At 35.5% G+C, this 21,663-nt stretch overlaps 2 protein-coding genes across 2 annotated transcripts; both read right to left on the bottom strand.

The window, feature by feature from the left end:
- Window positions 1-6,977: 6,977 nt before the first annotated feature.
- LOC139847720 (alpha-glucan water dikinase 2-like) lies at window positions 6,978-17,344 on the bottom strand. The gene is made up of 10 exons (XM_071837443.1): window positions 17,268-17,344; window positions 17,117-17,168; window positions 16,850-16,941; window positions 16,370-16,517; window positions 15,843-15,968; window positions 8,936-9,034; window positions 8,553-8,726; window positions 7,899-7,991; window positions 7,675-7,802; window positions 6,978-7,302 (listed from the first exon to the last, which is right to left on the bottom strand). Exons 1-10 carry the CDS (start codon window positions 17,312-17,314, stop codon window positions 7,089-7,091), a joined length of 1,173 nt encoding a protein of 390 aa, XP_071693544.1. The 5' UTR covers window positions 17,315-17,344; the 3' UTR covers window positions 6,978-7,088.
- Window positions 17,345-18,853: 1,509 nt separating this feature from the next.
- On the bottom strand, window positions 18,854-20,939 carry LOC139847464 (transcription initiation factor IIA subunit 2). Its single transcript, XM_071837134.1, has 4 exons — window positions 20,820-20,939; window positions 20,456-20,615; window positions 19,487-19,537; window positions 18,854-19,311 (listed from the first exon to the last, which is right to left on the bottom strand). The coding sequence occupies exons 2-4, from the start codon at window positions 20,582-20,584 to the stop codon at window positions 19,171-19,173; spliced, it is 321 nt and encodes a 106-aa protein (XP_071693235.1). The 5' UTR covers window positions 20,585-20,615; window positions 20,820-20,939; the 3' UTR covers window positions 18,854-19,170.
- Window positions 20,940-21,663: the final 724 nt, after the last annotated feature.

The following is a 21,663-nucleotide window of genomic DNA, read 5'->3' as shown; positions in this document are numbered from 1 at the left end:
TAAATGTTTTTATTTTGGCGGGAAAACGCTCGAAGAAGTAATATATAACAATTATCGTGTTTTTCGAGCGTATGTTGAGGTTTTAGCTATTGGGGTTTAGATATTAGGGTTTAGATATTAGGGTTTATAGGGTTTAGATATTAGGGTTTAGAAATTTAGGGTTTAGGGTTTAGATTTACGATTTAGATTGAGTTTTTAACACGAACGGTTTAGAGTTTAGGGTTTAGGGTTTAGGGTTTGGTGTTTTGGGTTTATGGAATAAACCCAAAACACCAAACCCTAAACCCTAAACCCTAAACCCTAAACTCTAAATCGGGCTAAATTTTACTTCACAAAACATGGAAAAAAAACGTTCATATTCTTCACGAACAATATTATCTTGAATGTTATTTTTGTCGATCGTTTTTTCGCCTAAATAATAACATTCATCACGAAGTGTCTCTTCTAAATGTTCATATTTTCGAGTGATCTTGATGCCGGAAAAAAAAAATTCAAAAAAAATGAAATTTTTTTTTTTTTATTTTGCTTCCCCCCGCTTCCCCCCGAATGGTTACTTCCCCATTGATCCTTCCCCTATATATATATATATATATATATATATATATATATATATAGTACGTCGACATTTGACATTAATATATAGCTAGATACATATGCTATTAATTATTATTTACAGGGAAATATATTACCCTTTGAAAATATATGATAAATGAATTAAGATACTGACCTTCCGTAAAAAAGAGGAACATGAGTGAGCGTTGATGCAATGTTAGAAAATCCAAAACCATAAGTCAAAGCGAAAGACGTACTCAGATTAACTTTCCCTTGCTTTACATATTCATCATTATCTATTTTGGCAGATATTGTAAGGCTGCCCATTCCGAGTAAACAAATCAGCTGAGTAGATAGGGAAGTTTTTGGCATTGTAAACATCAAGTCCCCAATATGATTTAGAAATCACCATTGCAAAGAAAGGTGTATTAGGTGGGCTAAATAGAAAAGAAGTTGTGGCCCAGTACAATGAGAAGGCTCCGAGCCTCCCAATCCTAAACAAGAGAAACCCGAGCCTATTTGATAGAATTAGGAAGGCCCAACATACCCATAGAATGCTTTGTAGGGTTTGGAAAAGGTACCCCGGAAATAAATACCAACCAAAACTATACGCAAGACGATTTCTCCACCTCGCATTTAGCTCCTCTCCCAGCGTAGCTCCTGCTCCTCCGCCGCTTTGTAGCCTTTGGTAAGTCTCCTTCTCCGGCCACCGGCGTCTCACCGGTGGTTTGGACTTTTCTTTTCATTTTTACTCTTTTTTCCGGTACCAGATGCGATTTCCGGCCGACCATCTCTCTTTTGTCCCCTTTTTCTCGACAGCTCTTGGTGGTTTGTTGGTATTGTCGCCTTTGTCTGGGTTCTTTTTCTCTATTTCTTTTCTTGTTTTGTTCCGGTTGCTTACATTCGAATGTTCAGTTCACCGCGGCGAATGCCGAGATCTTCTCTGGCATTCTTTGAACATGAGTCTTTATGTATTGGATGAACGGATCTCTCGTTATCTTACCGGATTTGGGTCCTTCAGACCTGTTTTAGATCTCGCCGGTTTCCATTTCCGGTCTTTATTCTCTTTATGTGGTGTAGGCGGCGAACACCGTGTTCGATTTTCTGATGTTGGTCTGGTTCTTTTGTTTGTGGTTACCGGCTATTTGTAGTTGTTGTGTTGGTCCGAAGGCTCTTCTTTTTTATGTTTTCAGGTCAGACACATTGGGCTACCTTTTATTTTTTATATTTATAAGCGCTGTTTCTTTTCCCTAATCTTTCTATCGGTAGTAAATACATAATCGATTAGCATATCGATACAAAGCACAAAATTGTGTCACTCTGTACGGTTCGTTCCCCTAAATGCGGGACATATATTGGAAGAATATAGGGACGATTTTTCATTCTTTCACCCGACGAAGGTTAATACTACGTATTATATTCTTTGTCGGCTGTTCATCTACCCGTCTCCGACTTAAATGTAAAACATATCATTGATCACTTATACATCAATCAATGGTATGTAATGTCTTTAGTATTATTTTAAATTATCATTGTAAATTAGTCCTATCTTTTTTGTTGAAGTGATTAATAAATACATACACGCGAATCATGTTGTGACCTTTTCCCCGGTTTCTTTTCAAACATTTTAAATACGAATGACAGATAGTGTAGCTTGAAAGTATCATTTCTTCGTTGTAGCCAACGGGTTACTAGGCTACATTGCAATTCCCCTTTGTGACGCTTCACTTGATCATAATTAAATCCCTAAAATGGTATATTTTTCTTGTTTTAAAAAACCTGAATCATTTCAATTAAGTAAACTTCAATTTAATTCATTCTATTCAACAAAATTATATGTATGTATGTGCATTTGTACATGAGTATTATATAAGGGTATGCATGTCTTTATAAATGGTAATTATGTCATGTTATCTGATTTTGACATTTTTATTGATACATTAGAAATGTGGATGCATCTACAGCTAAATTTACCCCATGTGCATTCATTGATCTCAGTTCGTCACTCAGAAAAGATCTCTTTTGGAAATGATGCCATATAAGAGGTTTAAGTCGCAAAAACTCGAACACCATTTCTGTTCACTCACCCATTGAATATGTGGCTACCTATTTTATCACTTATACAATGTTGGATGGGTGGACAAGAATGACGTTAGAGTTTTTGCGATTTAAACCTCTATATCTGATATTATTTCCAAGAGAGATTTCTTCTGAGGGGCGAACTGAGATTAATGGATGCACGGGGAGTAGATTTAGTTGTATTCATGTCCGCATTACTAATGTATATATAAGTACCAATGTGTTAAAGTCATATAACATGACATAATTGCCCTATAAAAAGATGAGCATACCTTTATGTAATACTAGTTTATAAATGCACATATATGTATAATTTTATTGAATTAAATTGAAGTTTATTTGATTGACATGTTTCAGGGATTTTGAAGGGCAGAAAAACGTATTTTTTCAGGGATTTAATTGTGAACAAGTCAAGCGTCGCAAGGGGAGTGGTATTGTAGCCTACGAACTCGTTGACAACGAAGAAATGATACTTTCAGGCTACACTCATCACTCGTATTTGAAATGTTTGAGAAGAAACTAGGGAAAAGGCCACGCCATGATCTTCAGCTTGATTGTTGGAATAAGTACTGTAAGTGTGTAGACCCGATATGTCACTGTTCTCGTGTATATATATTCATTAATAACTTCAACAACAAGATATATTTGATGTACAATGATAACCTAAAATAATACTAAAGACATTACATACCGTTGATTAATGAGTAGGTGATTAGTGATATGCTTTACAACAGAAATCACAGAGCCGTGTAGATGAACTTCTTAGAAAGAATACACTTGGTAGTATTATCTTTTACCAGGTGAACGAAAGAGATGTAATCCTTATATGTTTCCAATATATATCCCGCATTTGTGGGGTCGAATTGGTTAACCACATTCTTGAGTTTGTGATGGGCGCATCCTTTTTCAGAACTTAAATGTTACATATGCAGCTGCCATATGGTTCGTGGTTCTCATCATCAGTATGTTTTTTTCAACAAAATGGAATTCGTAATGCTACCACCAAAATACTTCGCAATAGTAATCGTAATTATATAATATACTACGGAGTAAAAGAAGACACTTTCAATGTTCTTGTCATATTTAATTTTGAATTTATTTTCGTTTACCGTTAATGACATTTCAATACGTTGGTTACTGTCCGTACATCTATACTCGGATGATAGGGAGCCTTAGTACAAGTAAGTGCTCTTGATGAGAAATCTGATTACGACAAGTGGCGCTAGTGCATATTCGGCTCTCCCACTTTTGTCGTTGCCGTTTGCGACTCGAGTCTTCCACTATTGTTGTGGAATCTGGTTCAAACCTTGTTTCCAAACGTACCCTCTAGAGGTTCATTCATCTTTCATCAAATCTTAAAGAAAACAAAAATAAGCATATTTAGAAACGTTAAAAGATGAGTTGTAGTCATGAAAAATAAAGTTTTGAAATGTATCTTCTTTTTTTTGGGACGGTTTTGACCCGTTTAATTAGAGATGATAAAAAGGCCCGTCCCCGAAACCTTACACTTTTGGTCGGGTTCAGGTCTGGAGACGGTTTAGATGCAAACCTATATGCTCGAAAAATAACCTGAATCCATATAACTTGTATATATAAAGTAGTGTGTTAGAACATAAACTTGTGTGCTTGTTTTTTATATTGTATATACAATAATAATGTCGTAGCTATTATAGATGTATTGATTGATGATTGATTTGGATCTCATCGTTGACCACTTTGTGATACCCTTTCTTTGTTGCAAGTGAAACTATAAATTGTTGGTCATTTTATTGAAAATAGATAATTATTTTGATGGAACGCTGAACACCGCCTCGTTATTGCGATTGATGTGTGTTATATTCTGTTTGAACTTGTATACTTGTGCTTTCATCAGGTTTTTGGTTGACAAATATAAAACTGATAGAACTGAGATTACATGGATTAAAAGGGAAAGAAAGAAATGAAAATAAAATTATTAGATAAATCAAAAATTTTGGCTAACAAGAAATACATCTATAACAGGTTGATGTGGATATGGACACGAGAGACTAAGGAATTAGAGGTGGAGACCGTGAAGGAACTCACTTTTACATGCCTATGAACATCCAGCAAATCGACTTTCGGCCAAGGAATTTGAGGAATTCGAGATCAGACGACCACCCAACCCATACCAGTCATACCAGTCATATATATGAGTTGCAGGCTTGCGGCATATAGAACATAACAACTGTCATCATGTATCTATCAACACCACCCTCATGGAGCGTCCACATCAACAAATCGACGACCTACTATATCTAATGCATTAATTTGAACGTGACGATCGCTTCCACTAAATAGTTAATTCCTTAACCCAATTGTATTTTTGAATATACATTAGTAGCAGGTAGTTGCTAGAACTATCTTCAAACACTAATTAACCAACACCAAAGAATCACAGAGCCTAAATGAAAACTATTTCTTTGCAACTATTACAATCAACTAGACTGCAAATCAAACTAGTCGCATCAAGATGATGTTTTAACTATAACTGATTTCAACTTCCAGTTTCTCTAAATACAGCAACAAACTCTTGATTATAACTTTTATTCTTCACACATTTGTCACATAACTTATCAATATGAATCACCAAATCAAAGCGTGATTAACCAGCTACAATCAATCTACACACCATCCATCAACATGAACAACACCTCCACAATTGCTAATCATACAATAAGCAACTTACAAATAACTGGACCTATTTAGATTGACTTTCAAACATATAAAGAGCCAATACCACCCCATAGATATGCAAAACCAAGGTTTCAAAATTCGTTATTCGGGGATTAACTGGTTGAACTTTGGAAGGAGTAATCGCCTAATCGGCAATTCGGAGATTAATCGGATCGTAATTTATACATTTAAATATTAAATTTCAAAAATTATATGTAAAAATATAGAAGAAAACCATAAACATAAACTTTAACATAATTGTCTAAAATTGTCCATTTTGTTCAAAAATTCTGAAGTTCTAGTTTAATTTCATGTTAAAATGTTGACCAATTTTGACTTTGACCGACTTCGATTACCAAATTCGATTTTGACCCATCAATCGATGTTGACTGATTAAGTAAACGAATTTTGAAAATCCGAACAGACTGCTCTTAAATATGAGTAATCAGGAATTAATCGTGAAGTAATCTGCTTTCTTACAAGTTACAACAGTGGGCAAAGCTACATATGGCAGAATCTTATAGTTCATATACCACTTTTGCACTTTATAATGCCAAGCTATTTTAAGATGAGAAGCATCAATTAGCGACTACAAACAACCCTTGACATGTTTTTGTCTTCGAGGCTCATACCTTTTTAGTCCCGAGCAGAGTGATGGCATGTTCCTTAATTTATCGGTGGTTTTAGTGTCGTGGGTTAAGGTTTGTCTCAATGTCTTCGGATCGGGGTGTTTGCTCCAAATACATGTCAATGATCAATGCTTTTATTGGGGCTTTCAACACTTATAGCGACAAGACAAAGAAAGACATGCACGCACTGTATTCATTATTATTATAAATATCATCCTTGTTTTTTCTGCTGCTGGTACCTGAAGGGAAAAGGCAGTTGATGATAGAAGTGGTCCATGGTCTCAAAGATTCAGTTTGAAATTATGTGTTGTTGAAAATTAACACACACATTCACTCAACTACATCGTACAATATGTACTCTTTTTATTATTACTTTTTTCTTTATGTTTCTAGTTAGAATATGTGTATTAGTTACTGAGTTTATTTAGGTGTAACCATAGATAGATATGTTGTTGATTTCCTTGTGAGCAAGAAGTTACATCAGCAGCTATGTACGTACGTAACGTACATATAGATTCAACTTCCTTCTTTAATTTCTAGTGGTAAATCAAATAGTGAGCCCATTTATGTTATGGTCTGAAAATGTTGCTTTTAACTCTGTAGCCACTCCAGTCCGGTCAGTAGCCACCAAGTATGCGACCAAGTGAGTAACCCTTTGTTTTGAAAGCATACTGTACAGTCTGTACATCATCTGTCTGATTTTCCTGACATGTTGTTATTATAATACAATTACTTAATTGGTGGATATGTCACCTTCGTACAAAACTTGACCTTTAGAATATGTTTCAACACATCTCATATCTAGCTCAATCAACTAGATGTTTTGACTCTGAACCTGAATTGTATCATTTTTTTTCTCTTTATATTTAGCATATAAGTATATAAATCGATACTATTAATTAATAATGAAGCTAGCAAGATGAATCACCTTCTTGAATACACTTTAATTAATAATGTAATAATGCATTACGGAGTATATATAAATTAGAATCAATATTAATACAAAGATTTTGTACTAATAAATCATCATTATCATTATAATAATAATAAATATAAAGTTGTAACCATTATATTACACATGCATATTAATTAAGAGATTATGTGGTTAACCGTTTAAGCTACTTGAATTGAATATCAAAACAATAATAAAGGCTTGCATTGAAGAACATATACTTGTCCGTCACGCACCACCCCTTCAATGTTTTGAGCACATCCATACAAATCCTCGATAATCTTTGCAGCTTCTGCAATTCTTGAGTGAATCAACGATTGAAAATGCACATCAATTACCATTGGATCTCTCGAGTAATCCACCACAACTTCTTCCTTCTTTTCCGTTAATGACACACTGCAAAATAACATCCATGCGTATGTAACTGACCGATCGAATGTGGTTGCCTCAAACATCAGCTCGTGAAATAAGTATGTGGTTGGGGCATGCTCATCTAAGGCTCAAGCCTCTCGCTAGGCTTGGTCTCTACACTTGTCCATTACATACGCTTGAGCTTTGGCTCAATTTCATTGTGCAGGGGTCTACGCACACATACATACTTAGGATATTTTGGACTCAACTAAACTCTTCACTTTATTAGGCACATACAATAAAAACTACTATTAAAACATCTTCAGTTACATACCCAGACTTTTGGACAGACACTAAGCCATACGTACTAAGTTTCTTGAGACTCATAAAAACTGAATTTCCAGATAACATACATACCTGTCATATATACCGTCCACCTCGGTATATCCATTCGTGTTCTCAGATATTAAATCTGGCCTAAGGATGATCGACCTCTTGTTATTTGTGGTGTAATATCCAGTAGATTTGCTTGGGTAACAAGTAACCTAAAAGTCACATTATAAAATGGACAGGAAATTCAGCTTCACGTGCAAATATGAAATCTATATTGGTATATAACGTAACAATATATACATGCTTACAGTGGGAGAATTAAGATCATCTTTATTAGTGAAAGAACTCATGGCACGCCCCACAGAAGGACCAACTAAAGTTTCAACCGAGCCCTTGACAATCTGTTCATGGATCAATATAATTAGCAGCTAGCAATCAACGGTCTAGTTAATTTGGAAATATTAAAATGGCTGGATCAAACAATGAGTCCGAATGTATAATTTTAAGTGCAGGTCTAAACAAGTTGACCTAATCTGCAAAACATCTTTTTATCCACTTTCGAATTCTACATATTAATTATTATTATTATCGGCCAAAAACAATTAAAACACTGAGATATGAAAATACAATGCAAACCAATTTCAAAAGGCAATTTTCAGGATTTAATATATCTGGATACAGACTTTGGATGACATTCAACCGGTTTGACCCGTACATCACCCTGTTATCTTCTTGTTTAGGTGCTTAAACTTGGCCCATTTGACCTGTTGGATATATAACATAACCCAAATCCAAGTATCCGACTCATTTACAACTAAATGTAGAAGTTTCAAGTCCGTTTGTATAAATAGCCTCGTTTGTTTCAATTTATCATGTGAATGATTTAAAGAACGTCGTGTAGCACAATGAAAACCCCATTGGCAAAATCTCATACTCTAAGATTTACTTGGAATCGTATGCACCTCTGTGTATATCACAGATGAGTCTCGAGATACAGGATGAGTTGTGTACGTCACAAAGGCATAATCAGCTCTAATATGTTCCTGAATTAATATACCGATGCATAGTTCATCGTGATTTTTGTTTTTTCTTATGCAACTGATAAATGCTCTTTCATTCCATTTAGAAGCCCAAACCTGGATATGGATGGGTAAGAGAGCAAATGTTAAAACAAAAATGCCTTTGATATCTTGAAGAGAAGAGATACAGGCCAAATTTATGGACAAAATTTTCTGAAGTAAAAAAAAAAACTACCCAAATTTTAATTTGGATGTTTAAGATTATAATAAATATAAAAGTATAAATTCACGAACCACTTTTAAGATGAGAAACATACATTACATACCTTCTTGATTGCTAACCAAATGTGATTCCAAGTATCCTCTCCGGGACATCGAGGCCAAGGTATTTTTGAACTCTTCATTTTCCTCCTAACCTCAATGTTCTCCAAATTTTAAAAAAAGTTTATTAGGATTCAGTGGCGAATCCAGGATGAAAACTAAATGGGGTCCTAAATTTTTTTTTTTTCAAAGCTAACTCTAACTACATTTGAGAGGATACTTTAATGGTTGTTTACCTTCAAAAAACTACAAATTTTAAAAATATATGGGGTCCTATATTTTAATTTAGTGGTGTCCTACATAATTTAAAGAGTGCATGTTATAAAAAATTTTAAAAGTAGTGGGGTCATAGGACCCCACACCCTTACATGTAGATTCGCCAATGTTAGGATTTTGTCTATCATGACCAACTTCTATTTAATTTAAGGGTAATACAGTCTTTTCAAAAATAATTAACATAATATAAACTTGAAAGTAAACTGTTCATTTAGAAAGATTATGAGAAGAGGATGGAAATCTGAACATATTAAAATGGGTGGTGATATACCCACTACCATTTTTGATACATCCACCATAAAATAAAATATGCACGAACATGTTGTACTGTACAACTTGTTAATGCATAATTATGGTGGATGTATAAAAAATAATGGTGGATATATCAATGTCCTATTAAAATACAACCATTCTGTAACTATATGAATATATGATTAATGAAAACAAGCTATGAACACACGCACGCTATGACGAAGCAGGGTGCTATAGTCATATTACCATTCTGCGAGGAGCTTTCATTTGCATAATAGTTTCTTGAATCATCTTAGTCTTTGAAACGTCCCATGTATGTTGATGTTCACGAAGGGACACAATTTTCTTTGCTACTTCCTGAGGAATGAATTTAGTGGACTGACTACAACAACTACTACTACAACTACTGCTACAACTGCTGCTGCCGCTGCCGCTGCCGCTGCCGCCGCCGCCACGGCCACGGCCACGGCCACCACCACCACCACCACCACCACCACCACCAACAATAATAATAATAATAATAATAATAATAATAATAATACTAATACTAATACTAATAATAATAATAATAATAATAATAATAATAATAATAATAATTAATACATACATACATACATACATACATACATACGTACATACGTGTGTGCGTGCAACTTGTAGTTTCACGAGACTGACTAAAGATATAAAGTGAGAAATATAATAAGCCGGGATCAGACTGACTGATAAAGCTAGCTATGAAGAAAAAGGAGGCATGAATTCCTCCAAAGCACATACAGTACACCTTTTTATACTATTCATTTGTACCAGTACAGACCTTTTTTAAAAATTTATGACAGTTGTATTACTTATTAGACAACTATAATTGTATAAGGTTATACTCTAGTTATAGTATAAGGATATATTATGTAATTGTTCTTCCTATATAATGGAAGCTTATGTAGTGATATCAAATGTACCAGAACATACAAGTTCAATATCTCTCTTCCTCTATTCTATCAACTTATATGGTATCAAGAGCTGTAAAGGCCTAAGTCCGGCAACAATTCCGGCAGCCACTATTCCGGTAACAATTCCGGCAGCTACTATTCCGGCAGCAACAGTCCCGGAACAAAAAAAAAAAAAAAAACTGACCTTTAAAAATCAAAGTATGCTCTGTGAATGCAGCATTGTCGGAACGTTCACATCAGAAACGAGCTTTTCAGGTCATAACAACTAAATCCGGTCAACCCACAAAATCACCGCAACTCAATACAACCTTAATCGGCCAAATTAACAACCCAGCTACATGCGGAATTAATTTCCGAACACACGCACAGAAGATTCAGCCACAACCGCCAGTACACGCGCCTCCACGCGCCACCACAGTTGCCGGATATTTTCGACTTTCTTTTTCGATCGAGAACGATCCGGACAAAATCAGAGAAAACCGCTAACACCACTACGTTAGGAATCAAATTCCGATCAATCCCTGAAATTTTCAGATTTTTCCGGCTCCGAACCACCGTCAACCGCCGCCTTTCACAACTGTACACCTACGGTCTTGTTTGTTCAGCTGTGGAACGAAAAAAAAAAAATTAAGTCTTTTAACTTTCATCCTTCCTTTTTTTATACAGTGTTACTCCGTACTCTCTTTCCTATCTAACTCTAATAGTTATAGTTATCTTATATTTATATTTTTAATTTATACTTTTTATTAAAAAAAAAAAAAAAAGGCAAAAAAAGGCAAAAAAAAAAAGCCAGAAAAAAAAAATAAAAATAAAAATTTATTACCTTATCTTTTATCTATTTCTGAAAATGACAATGTTAGCTACCTTTACTCCAACAGAGAAAGCCGCACACAACTCTCACAAATTTGGTTTCACCTTATCTCCCACAAACTATGGTTACTGGAAGACAATGGTTCAACCGTTCTTCGTCACAAACAAATTATTTGACTATATTGATGGCACAATCCCTTGTCCACCTAAAAATGTCCCATCATCAGAAAAAGATGAAGAAACACAGTCTCAAACACCAAACCCCAATTACATTAATTGGGTCTCTAATGATGCTCATATAAGAATGCTCCTCATTTCTACCATATCCGAAGCATCATTCCAACATGTTCAAGGAGTAACGTCTCGTGATCTCTGGTTGTCCCTTGAGCGTGCCTACGCTCCTCACACTTCCTCTCGAGAATACACTTTGAAAACCCAGCTTCTCAGACTACAGATGAAGCCAGATGAAACAACCGCAGACTACCTAACTAGGACTCAAGAATACGATGTTGCGCTCGCTAACATAGGTGAAAAGATGAAAGAAAAAGATTTGGTGATGCTAGTTATATCAGGACTACGAGAGGAATACAACGGTTTAAAATCAAGCCTTCTGGGCCGCGAAAAGCCACCTACCTTTGTAGACCTTCATGGTCGGCTATCAGACCACGACTACATGATCAAGAAATCTGTACCCGACATTCCTTCAGCTCAAGCATTCACGACTAGCACACAAAGTCGCAATTCACCAGCTCCTAATAATGTCTTGCCCGCTTCACAAACAGATCAGCTTCAAGCCATACAATTGCTTTTATCTCAACTTGGACTACAAGCTCAACCTGCCCATACACCGGCTGCACAAGCCATGTACACTAACCGATCTGGCAATAACCGTGATCGTGGACGTGATTACAGACGTGGAAGAGGCAACTATAACAACAGAAATCAAGCAGGTAATCGAAATTCATTTAACTGGGCTTCTAATCAAAACACAGTTTTTGGCACATGCAACAGGTGTGGGATTGGGCACATCCCATCTCAATGTCCTAATCGTAACCCTGCTGCTATGAGACGACAGTCACCTTCAGCCAACTTTACAGACTATCGCTCCCAAGCGTCAACCTCTTGGATCCCAGACACAGGCTCTAGTCACCATGTTGCTCCAGACCTATCCAACTTTGGCAACTCCGAGGTCTACTACGGTGAGGACAATCTTCATGTTGGCAATGGTAAGGGTTTACCCATTCTACACGTTGGTTCCTCACAATTTTCGTCTCCAAACAAAACCTTTTCCCTCAAAGACATACTTCATGTTCCTGAAATAAAACATAAACTACTTTCTGTACAAAAGTTTTGTCTTGATAACAATGTGTATTTTGAATTTCACTCGACTTTCTTTGCTGTGAAGGACAAGATTACACACACTACCCTCCTCATGGGTCCAAGTAATGGTGGTCTTTACTCCTTCCATCTTCCTCAGTCTTCACAAGTTCACAAAGTAGCATTCTCCACTACCCGTGCATCTTCAATTACATGGCATCAAAGACTCGGACATCCACATCCACAACTTTTGAAGTCCATGTTATCTAAATATCATTTGCCTTTACAAAATAAGTTTACAACCACCTTTTGTGATTCATGTAATGTTGGAAAATCCTCTAAACTTCATCTATTACCATCTACTTATAAAAGTTCGCACATTTTGGATTTAGTCTTTTGTGATGTATGGGGACCTGCGCCTATTACCTCCTTCGATGGTCACAAATACTTTTTGCTGTGTGTTGATCACTTTTCACGATTTATGTGGTTTTTCCCATTAAAACTCAAATCTGATGTTTACGCCACCTTTAAGCAATTTGTTGCAATGGTTGAACGACAATTTCAGACCAAACTCAAATCTGTCCAAACTGATTGGGGAGGTGAATTTAGAAATCTCTCTCAATTCTTTTCTCCACTAGGCATCAATCATCGTCTTTCCTGTCCTCATACAAGTGAACAAAATGGTTTGGTTGAAAGACGACATCGCCATGTTGTTGAAACCGGTCTTACTCTACTCGCTCAATCACATGTACCACAACGTTTTTGGCATTTTGCTTTTGGAACTGCAGTATATCTTATCAATCGAATGCCATCCAGAACAAACTCAGCAACCTCACCCTTTGAACATGTGTTCAAACATAAACCTGATTTTTCATTTCTTCGAGTTTTTGGGTGCCAATGCTACCCTCATCTTCGTTCATACAACAACCACAAAATGGATTTTCGATCTACACCTTGTGTATTTCTTGGTTACAGTACTGCCCATCATGGCTATCGATGTTTCGACCCAAAGTCGGATCATATTTATATAGCCCGTCATGTTCGATTCAATGAGCAATCTTTTCCTTTTACACAATCTAATACAACCATTTCTACACATCCAGTCAATCCCTACATCTCTAAATATCCAAATCCTACCTCACAAACTAAAGATTCACCTTCCACAGTTCCTAAAACTCATTCTGTCCCACCAGAACCACAAAATACCACCACTACACCGCTTGGACACGGCACGATCAAACCACCTATCATTCACACATATCATCGTCGCTCAGAAACCTCCTCATCACTACCTAAACAAAGTCACAACCAACTACCTCAGACTACTGCTACGACTACCACCATTACCACAAACACTGAGCCACCTCCTCGTTCTCGACCAGCCAATCTTCGCCCCAATCCAAAACAAATCCACCAACATAAGGTCACCTCCTATCATACAAGAGGTCCCTCGTCCGACACTGAACCAGCAAATTTTACCATTGCTAACAAAGATCCTCACTGGCGTAAAGCCATGACTGAAGAGTATTCAGCGTTGGTGCGGAATGGTACTTGGTCACTAGTACCTCGTGTTCCAAATTCTAATGTGGTTGATTGCAAGTGGGTATACAAATTAAAACGGGATCAAACAGGGGCAGTACAACGTTACAAAGCACGTTTAGTTGCTAAAGGGTTTCGACAACAACCAGGCATCGACTATCAGGAAACATTTAGCCCCGTTGTAAAATCAACAACCATTCGTGTTGTTCTCTCCTTGGCTGTGTCTCAGAAATGGTCCCTCAGGCAACTTGATGTACAAAATGCCTTTTTACATGGTGATCTTCACGAAACAGTTTATCTACAACAACCACCGGGATTCGTCAATTCAGCTACACCAAATCATGTGTGCCTCCTTCACAAAGCCTTATATGGATTAAAGCAAGCACCTAGAGCATGGTTTCATCGACTCTCTACAGCACTTCATTCTCTTGGATTTCATGGGTCGAAAACGGATACTTCCTTATTTATCTACTCTAATGGGAACACTCTTCTATATATGCTTGTGTATGTTGATGACATTATTTTAACAGGGAACGATACAAAGGAAATAGATAAGGTTGTACAAAGTCTCAGCCGCTCATTTGCTATTAAAGGCATGGGTAACTTATCTTATTTTCTAGGGATTGAAGTCACAAGGAATGGTAATGACATGATTCTATCACAACGCAAATACATCCGTGAACTTTTGGAACGCGCCGACTTATCTAATGCTAAACCAGTTTCATCTCCAATGACAACCAACGCCAAACTTGCTCTTGGTGATAGTGCAACATTTGACAACCCTGTTCAATATCGTCAAATTGTGGGTGCCCTTCAATATGTTACATTGTCTCGACCGGACATCACTTTCGCAGTCAACAAAGTGTGTCAGTACATGCATTGTCCCACGATAAATCATTGGTCAGCAGTTAAACGAATTCTCCGTTATTTACAAGGCACTGCCAATTATGGTTTACGATTTATGCACGACTCCGGAACAGTGCTTCATGCCTATACCGATTCAGCATACAACTCGCTGACTAGCTTCTCTGATGCTGACTGGGCAGGTTGTCCAGATGACCGTCGATCCACGGGAGGATATGCTATATATCTTGGTTCAAACCTAGTATCATGGTCTGCTCGAAAACAAAAGACTGTCTCTCGATCCTCAACAGAATCTGAATACAAAGTCCTAGCTGACACGGTTGCAGAACTAACATGGCTTCAAGATCTATTACGTGAACTTCGTGTTCCTGTTAAATCGGTTCCTACCTTATGGTGTGATAACCTTGGCGCTACGTATCTCTCAGCTAACCCAGTCTTTCATGCACGTACAAAACATGTAGAAGTTGATTTTCACTTTGTTCGAGAAAGAGTTGCTCAACAAAAACTTTCAGTTCAGTTTATAACTACTGATGATCAGATTGCTGATATCTTCACCAAGCCATTGTCCTCACCAAGATTTCTCCAGTTACGATCCAAGCTACAGGTTGTTACCCGTCCTTAGCTTGCGGGGGAATATTAGACAACTATAATTGTATAAGGTTATACTCTAGTTATAGTATAAGGATATATTATGTAATTGTTCTTCCTATATAATGGAAGCTTATGTAGTGATATCAAATGTACCAGAACATACAAGTTCAATATCTCTCTTCCTCTATTCTATCAACTTATATTACTAAATCGAAACTATCAAGTAAAATGCATGCACTAACAGAAACCAACCAAATAAAAAGGTGGAAATTAAAAGCTTAATTACAAAGATTTCAAAAAGATGATGTTCATATACCTTGTTTATGTCTTGTGACAATACTTTCTCAAAAACTCCCAAAGGTATGACAACAGATGCAGGAAGTCTTATCCATGCTGGTACCTCTTTACTCAAGAATTTAATGCTGCATGACTTTTCGCCAACCTATTACAACACTCGGAAAATAATGGATTAGATCAAGTTGTACAAATAACTGAACACAACTATGAGATCAAGTATTGAGTTTAGTCACTAACTAACAACAATTATACACACTCCATCCATCCCCTGATAACTGAAACATCTGCTACAGTGCTACTACATGAATTCCAATAGATGTGCTACTAAAGATAATAAGATTCATGTAATTGTCTAGAGATGTTCTCCAGGATAGTAATTATGAAAACTTAGGGATGGCGTTACCTGTTTTGTGCTATTCATTCAAGAAATATACAATTAAGATAAGTAAAGTTCCACTTACTCTGTGCTGCCACACAATTAATTATATCATTGGATCGAGATTAAAACAACTTAATAACTACACACGCACGCACGTACACACATACCATGTGACTATAGAAGGTTTCTTCTTCTTCTTGAAGTGACATTGCATACATATTGCTCCAAGTGTTGTTTTTATTGTTGTTTCGAGGAGGAAGTCCTTTCCAAGTGAAGGTGGAAGAGGTAGTAGAGAGTTTTGGAATGAAACCAGACCTGCAGGCCACGGGTGGTAATTATAGGATTCTTTTCTATCACCAATTACATAAGAAGAAGATGAAATATAAATTTAATCAAACAGATATTGCAGAGTTCATGAATAAAATGTGCCCTTCTAATACTTGTGTTTGTCTGCACTCAGCTTTGCACGCAAAATCCAAATTTAACCTTTCAAATAATATCAAAGCCGATCCATCTCAGTCAGATGAACCAACACATTCAAGTTTGTCGGTTTTTTCAGTGAGCCAACGTCTTACTAAAAAACTTCACAAACCTACTTGTCTATACTAACTAACTACATCCCAGTTCTCAAGTAAATTTGTAGGTACCTGTATCTGAATGACTTTTCAACATCCTTCTCCTTCTTATCAGACATTTCATTCAGCAAGCATTTACCATAATCTGTACCATCATTGCCAACCTGCGATAATAAAAATAAAAATAAAAATAATAACAATAACAATAACAATAACAATAACAATAACAATAACAATAACAATAACAATAACAATAACAATAACAATAATAATAATAATAACAATAATAATAATAATCAGATAAAAGAAGATAGATAGATGCTAAAAATAGAGATGCACATCAATTTCTTCATGTAAGTTGATGCAGAAGCTAGCTCCATTCATCTTTAACCTAGCAATGCAAAAAAAAAAGTAATCAGAACCTAAAAATTGTAAATAACAAGGCCCGTCCATAGTAGCATAAGATTTAATATAAAAAACTCAGATAAACCATTTATTGTGTCTGGTATCTTTAAGAACAAATTCAATCGCGTGCATCTTAGGGTCCCTTAACTCAATGTCAACTACGAATGCATCTCCTTCCTACAAGTCAAATTATCAGCTAATTAAGAAGCAGCCCTTTAAATCTACTGAACAATGTAACAATGACGGAGGACAAACCAACCTTGACAAATGGAGTACGTAGTGCCATTTTCTTATATACCGATGTTCCACAAGGAATATAGGAGGGAACAGCCCATTTTCTGCAACAGAAAAACACCATAAAATAAAAAAATGACTAATTCACAATAGACATGAAAATTCCAACCATTTACTTATAAATGTATTGATATTCAGGTTACTATATTTTATCTCAAAGACTCTAATAATCAAACAGGTATAAAGTGTAGCTTGACGGGTCAAAGAGGTAGCACATAGTGTAGTTGTTATTGATTAAACCTCCCTCAATTTGTAGTTATAATAAAACGGCTTCTAGGTACACATGGGGTTTACACTAGTTAGATTTTTGTCGAAATAACATAACTTTGTTTTTTTTTTTTTTTTTAGCATATTTGAGTCACCATCTATTAACAGGAATCTTCAATTTGATCATACAAGTGTTTCATGTCAACCCGACCCTTTCTTAGAGAACAACCCAACCCATCATGCATTTTGACGTCTCATCCATTAACCCGAACCACCCATTTTGCCATGTCTACTTAGAAAGCAAAAACTATAATGTCCAATAAGTTCCAGTAACTTGTTTCCATCGGAAATGCAACCCCAGTGGAGAATCCATGAATGTGAACAATTTTGAAGTTGAAGCTTCACTTTTGCATTGCGACCACTTAGAAATCCAGATACATAGATCTAATCAAACATAACAGAAGTTCAAAAATCAGTAATCAGTAATATGTATTAGATTCTAATGTCAAAATAGCTTTTAACTTTACATGTTAAAAACCATGTGCCTCTTTTATCCGAGTCGCAAAATTTTTTTTTTTTTTTAATTTTTTTTTTTTTTTAACTACCGATATTGTTAACTACCAATATTGAATAATACATAAAGATGAATGTTACAGTTAAATTTGTGATACCTTCATACCATCTTTGAAAATAACATCATATATATTCGACCTGAAATTTAATATGTGCACGTGTTTATGGAGAATATCTGATTACAAGTGAACTTTTTACCTGAAGTAGCATTCCGTTGGGAAGTTCGACTTTTTTCACCTCATTACATTTTCCTGAGTTGAAGGATGCCATAGTGGGACAGTACGACTTTAGGCGGTGCAATAAGCAAACTCACACTTTACATAGCTGAGATTCTGATAATACTGCAAGTTGAAGTATTTAACAAGGCAGATGAAAAAGAAAGAAATATTCCTAAAAGACTCAACCCTTGGGCAAAGAATCACCTTCTCTATAACTCTGGTGGAAATACTCCTAATATTTTATTTTATTTAATTGACCATTCTGTAAGTATGTAGTTACAGTAACATTCGTTCATGATTTCCGTTTTGTAGGCCACACTTGCTTTGCCTAACCAAATTTGTTTTTGCATAATTGAAGGGGAATAAAAGAAACTTGTACTAAAATGAAGGCTCAAATAATCATAGCATAGACAGAGGCGACATTACATTTCTTCTACTCCATATTACATTAAATACAACATAGAACAGAAGCAACAACAAAAAAGAGAAAAAAGGACCACTTATGACAAAGTATTACACAAGTAGAGGCTGAAAGGATTATTTGAGGTTCTGTTGCGTGCCATGTTGTAGCAAGTACAATGACAGAACATAACTCCTCCCCACGCTTTTTTATATTATACAGTCGTACCCTTTTTCTACAATACTTATTAACTACCGTCTTTTATCAGCCACTACACATGACATGCTGAGCACGAATCACTGTGTAAGCAGCTTCGAGTCACATGCCACTATTTTAACTTGACCAACATTCTCCTGGGTTTCGTCATACTTGAAAGTGGCATCTTGAACTATAAAGGTCCACACATTGTCGCAGAATCTGTAGGTGTGCAAGTGCCCCTATTATCATGAAAGTGACAACTTTTTAATAACACTTGCCAAAAATATAGCAAACATACGTATTTGGATAGTGGTCTCGTGTTTACTACATAAAATTATATGGAGTAGTGAAGTAATTTTTAGGAAAGAAGTAACAAAGTTAGAGAGAAATGTTAAATTTTAAATAAATTCGTACCTTGATGGTCACCTTGCTTTTAACTTGGCTGTCAAGAGCTTCTGTCATCGACTGCAATTAGTAAAAACAATGTAATCACGAACTGATACGCAAACCTCACACAATACATAATACATTGAACTAAATGAAGAAGAACACAAATACCACACCCACACACACCCACACACACACACACACACACACACACACAATAACAACAACAAAGAAAAGCTACAACTTCAACTCGAATCTCAAACCGGCCCATTATAGCAAGATAATGTCCTCTTTGGTGCCTCTACACACCGGTTGTTCCTGGACCAAACCCAAGCACGACCCAAAACACATCCCACGCTATCACTTGTCGGGGTCAAGCTAGCTTGTACCCAGGTTTTCCTCACTAAAAGCCAAGCTTGACGTGGGACAAAATGATGTACAAATTCGTTAATTTTAACATGACGAAAGTAACATACTAACAATGACACCTCTTTCACGAGTCTGTGATATAAAAAGCTTTGGCTATTTTTACTATTTTCACAACTTTCCTCCAAGCGTGGAAAGCTCTCTCTCTTTTGTAGGATCTTGAGAGAAAGCTACCATAAGTATAAGTAATAAACTTTTTCTAGTAGCTTTCTTTCTAATTAATACTGTAAAACTCAAGTCTCAGCCATCTTGAGATCATGAAAAATAGTAAAAACGTAACATTTCCTTCATTCCTAATAAATAAATAAATAAATAAATAAATAAATCAAGTTTCTTTTATATACTACTGTAATGTAATGTAATGTAACAATAAGTAGTCAGTTACAATCTTTTTCAGTTCAAAACCAGATTCCATTTGGTCAGATCCACAAAGGAAAGTAAATAAGTATCACAACAAGGAGTTGAATTATACATACATATACATATATAAATTATTACAAACAAAAAACGTATCAGTAAATAGATACAATTAATTAATTTTAATTATAGGGTATGAAAGGGGAGAGATGCCTTATCGAACTGAACTAGGACTTGAATAGCAAGCTCTGGACTAAGAACGCCATTGGAAACCATCTCATCCAATGTTTCAGTCAAACACATTCCGATTGTTGATCTCCGGTATAATTCAAACGTCGCCATTCTTATCTTGTTGTTTCTTTCTGATCAATATCTGTTTTACATATAAAATGATGATCCTTAAGAATAAATAACATCAATCAATTACTGGAAGAAAAAAAAACAAACAAACCCTAGTTTAGAAAGGAATCATTAATTAATTAATATACAGATAGTTTTGTAGTGAAATTTAGACGTTAATAATACGGAGCAAGTGAAAAGGAAAAAGAAAAAAGAATTCGTTAGTGAGTGCAACAACCTTTTTGAAAACCGATCAAGGAGAGACGGAGGGACAAATTGGGGGTTTTTTATACCTACAATTTGTGGTTGCTACTCATTTTTTATTACATCATCAACACACATAAAATATGACAAAAAGTTGAAGTAAAAAATAATTTATTAGTATATATATATATATATATATATATATATATATATATATATATATATATATATATATATATATTAGGTGTTAAACTTAATTTTGGATGACTCTAAGATTAAAATTCAATGGGATTTTAAATCTCTTTTTTAAAAATTAACTATATTTAGAGGTACTGTAGTAATTTTTTATCTTTAAACATTCATAAATTTTAAAAATATATTGAGTCATATAATTAAATTTAATAGTGTTGTATATTATTTGAAGAGTCGTATGTTTACGATTTCTTAATTAGGTGTACATTTTCGACTTATTAGATTTTTAAGCTGATATTTATTTTTGTATTGTTTTGTATTATTGTGAAATTGATTTTGTTGTCTATATGTTGCCTTTATTGTTTAGTCGTCGGTATTGAGAGTCATTGTTAATACGTTTTATAATGCCTAATAAGAAAATGTCTATAAAGTATATTATAATGCATTAATATTTATGCACTTTTTTGTGTGTTACGGAATGGAGCAGCAAGCACAAGTGACCAATCACGAATCTTCAACCGGGAGACAGGCTAAAAACGACTGAAGCCAGTGGAGAACCTAAAGCGAAAGATAATATTTTATACGACTTACTCTTTAAGTTGTGTAGGACACCACTAAATTTAAGTACGGAATCCCGTATTTTAAAAAAAAACTTATGATTTATTGGAGGTAAACAACCATTAAAA

This window comes from Rutidosis leptorrhynchoides, chromosome 5 (assembly GCF_046630445.1).
Source record: "Rutidosis leptorrhynchoides isolate AG116_Rl617_1_P2 chromosome 5, CSIRO_AGI_Rlap_v1, whole genome shotgun sequence".
Lineage (NCBI taxonomy): Eukaryota > Viridiplantae > Streptophyta > Magnoliopsida > Asterales > Asteraceae > Rutidosis > Rutidosis leptorrhynchoides.
The sequence above is the reverse complement of the archived record's forward strand: the minus strand, read 5'-3'. Positions and strand labels throughout refer to the sequence as shown.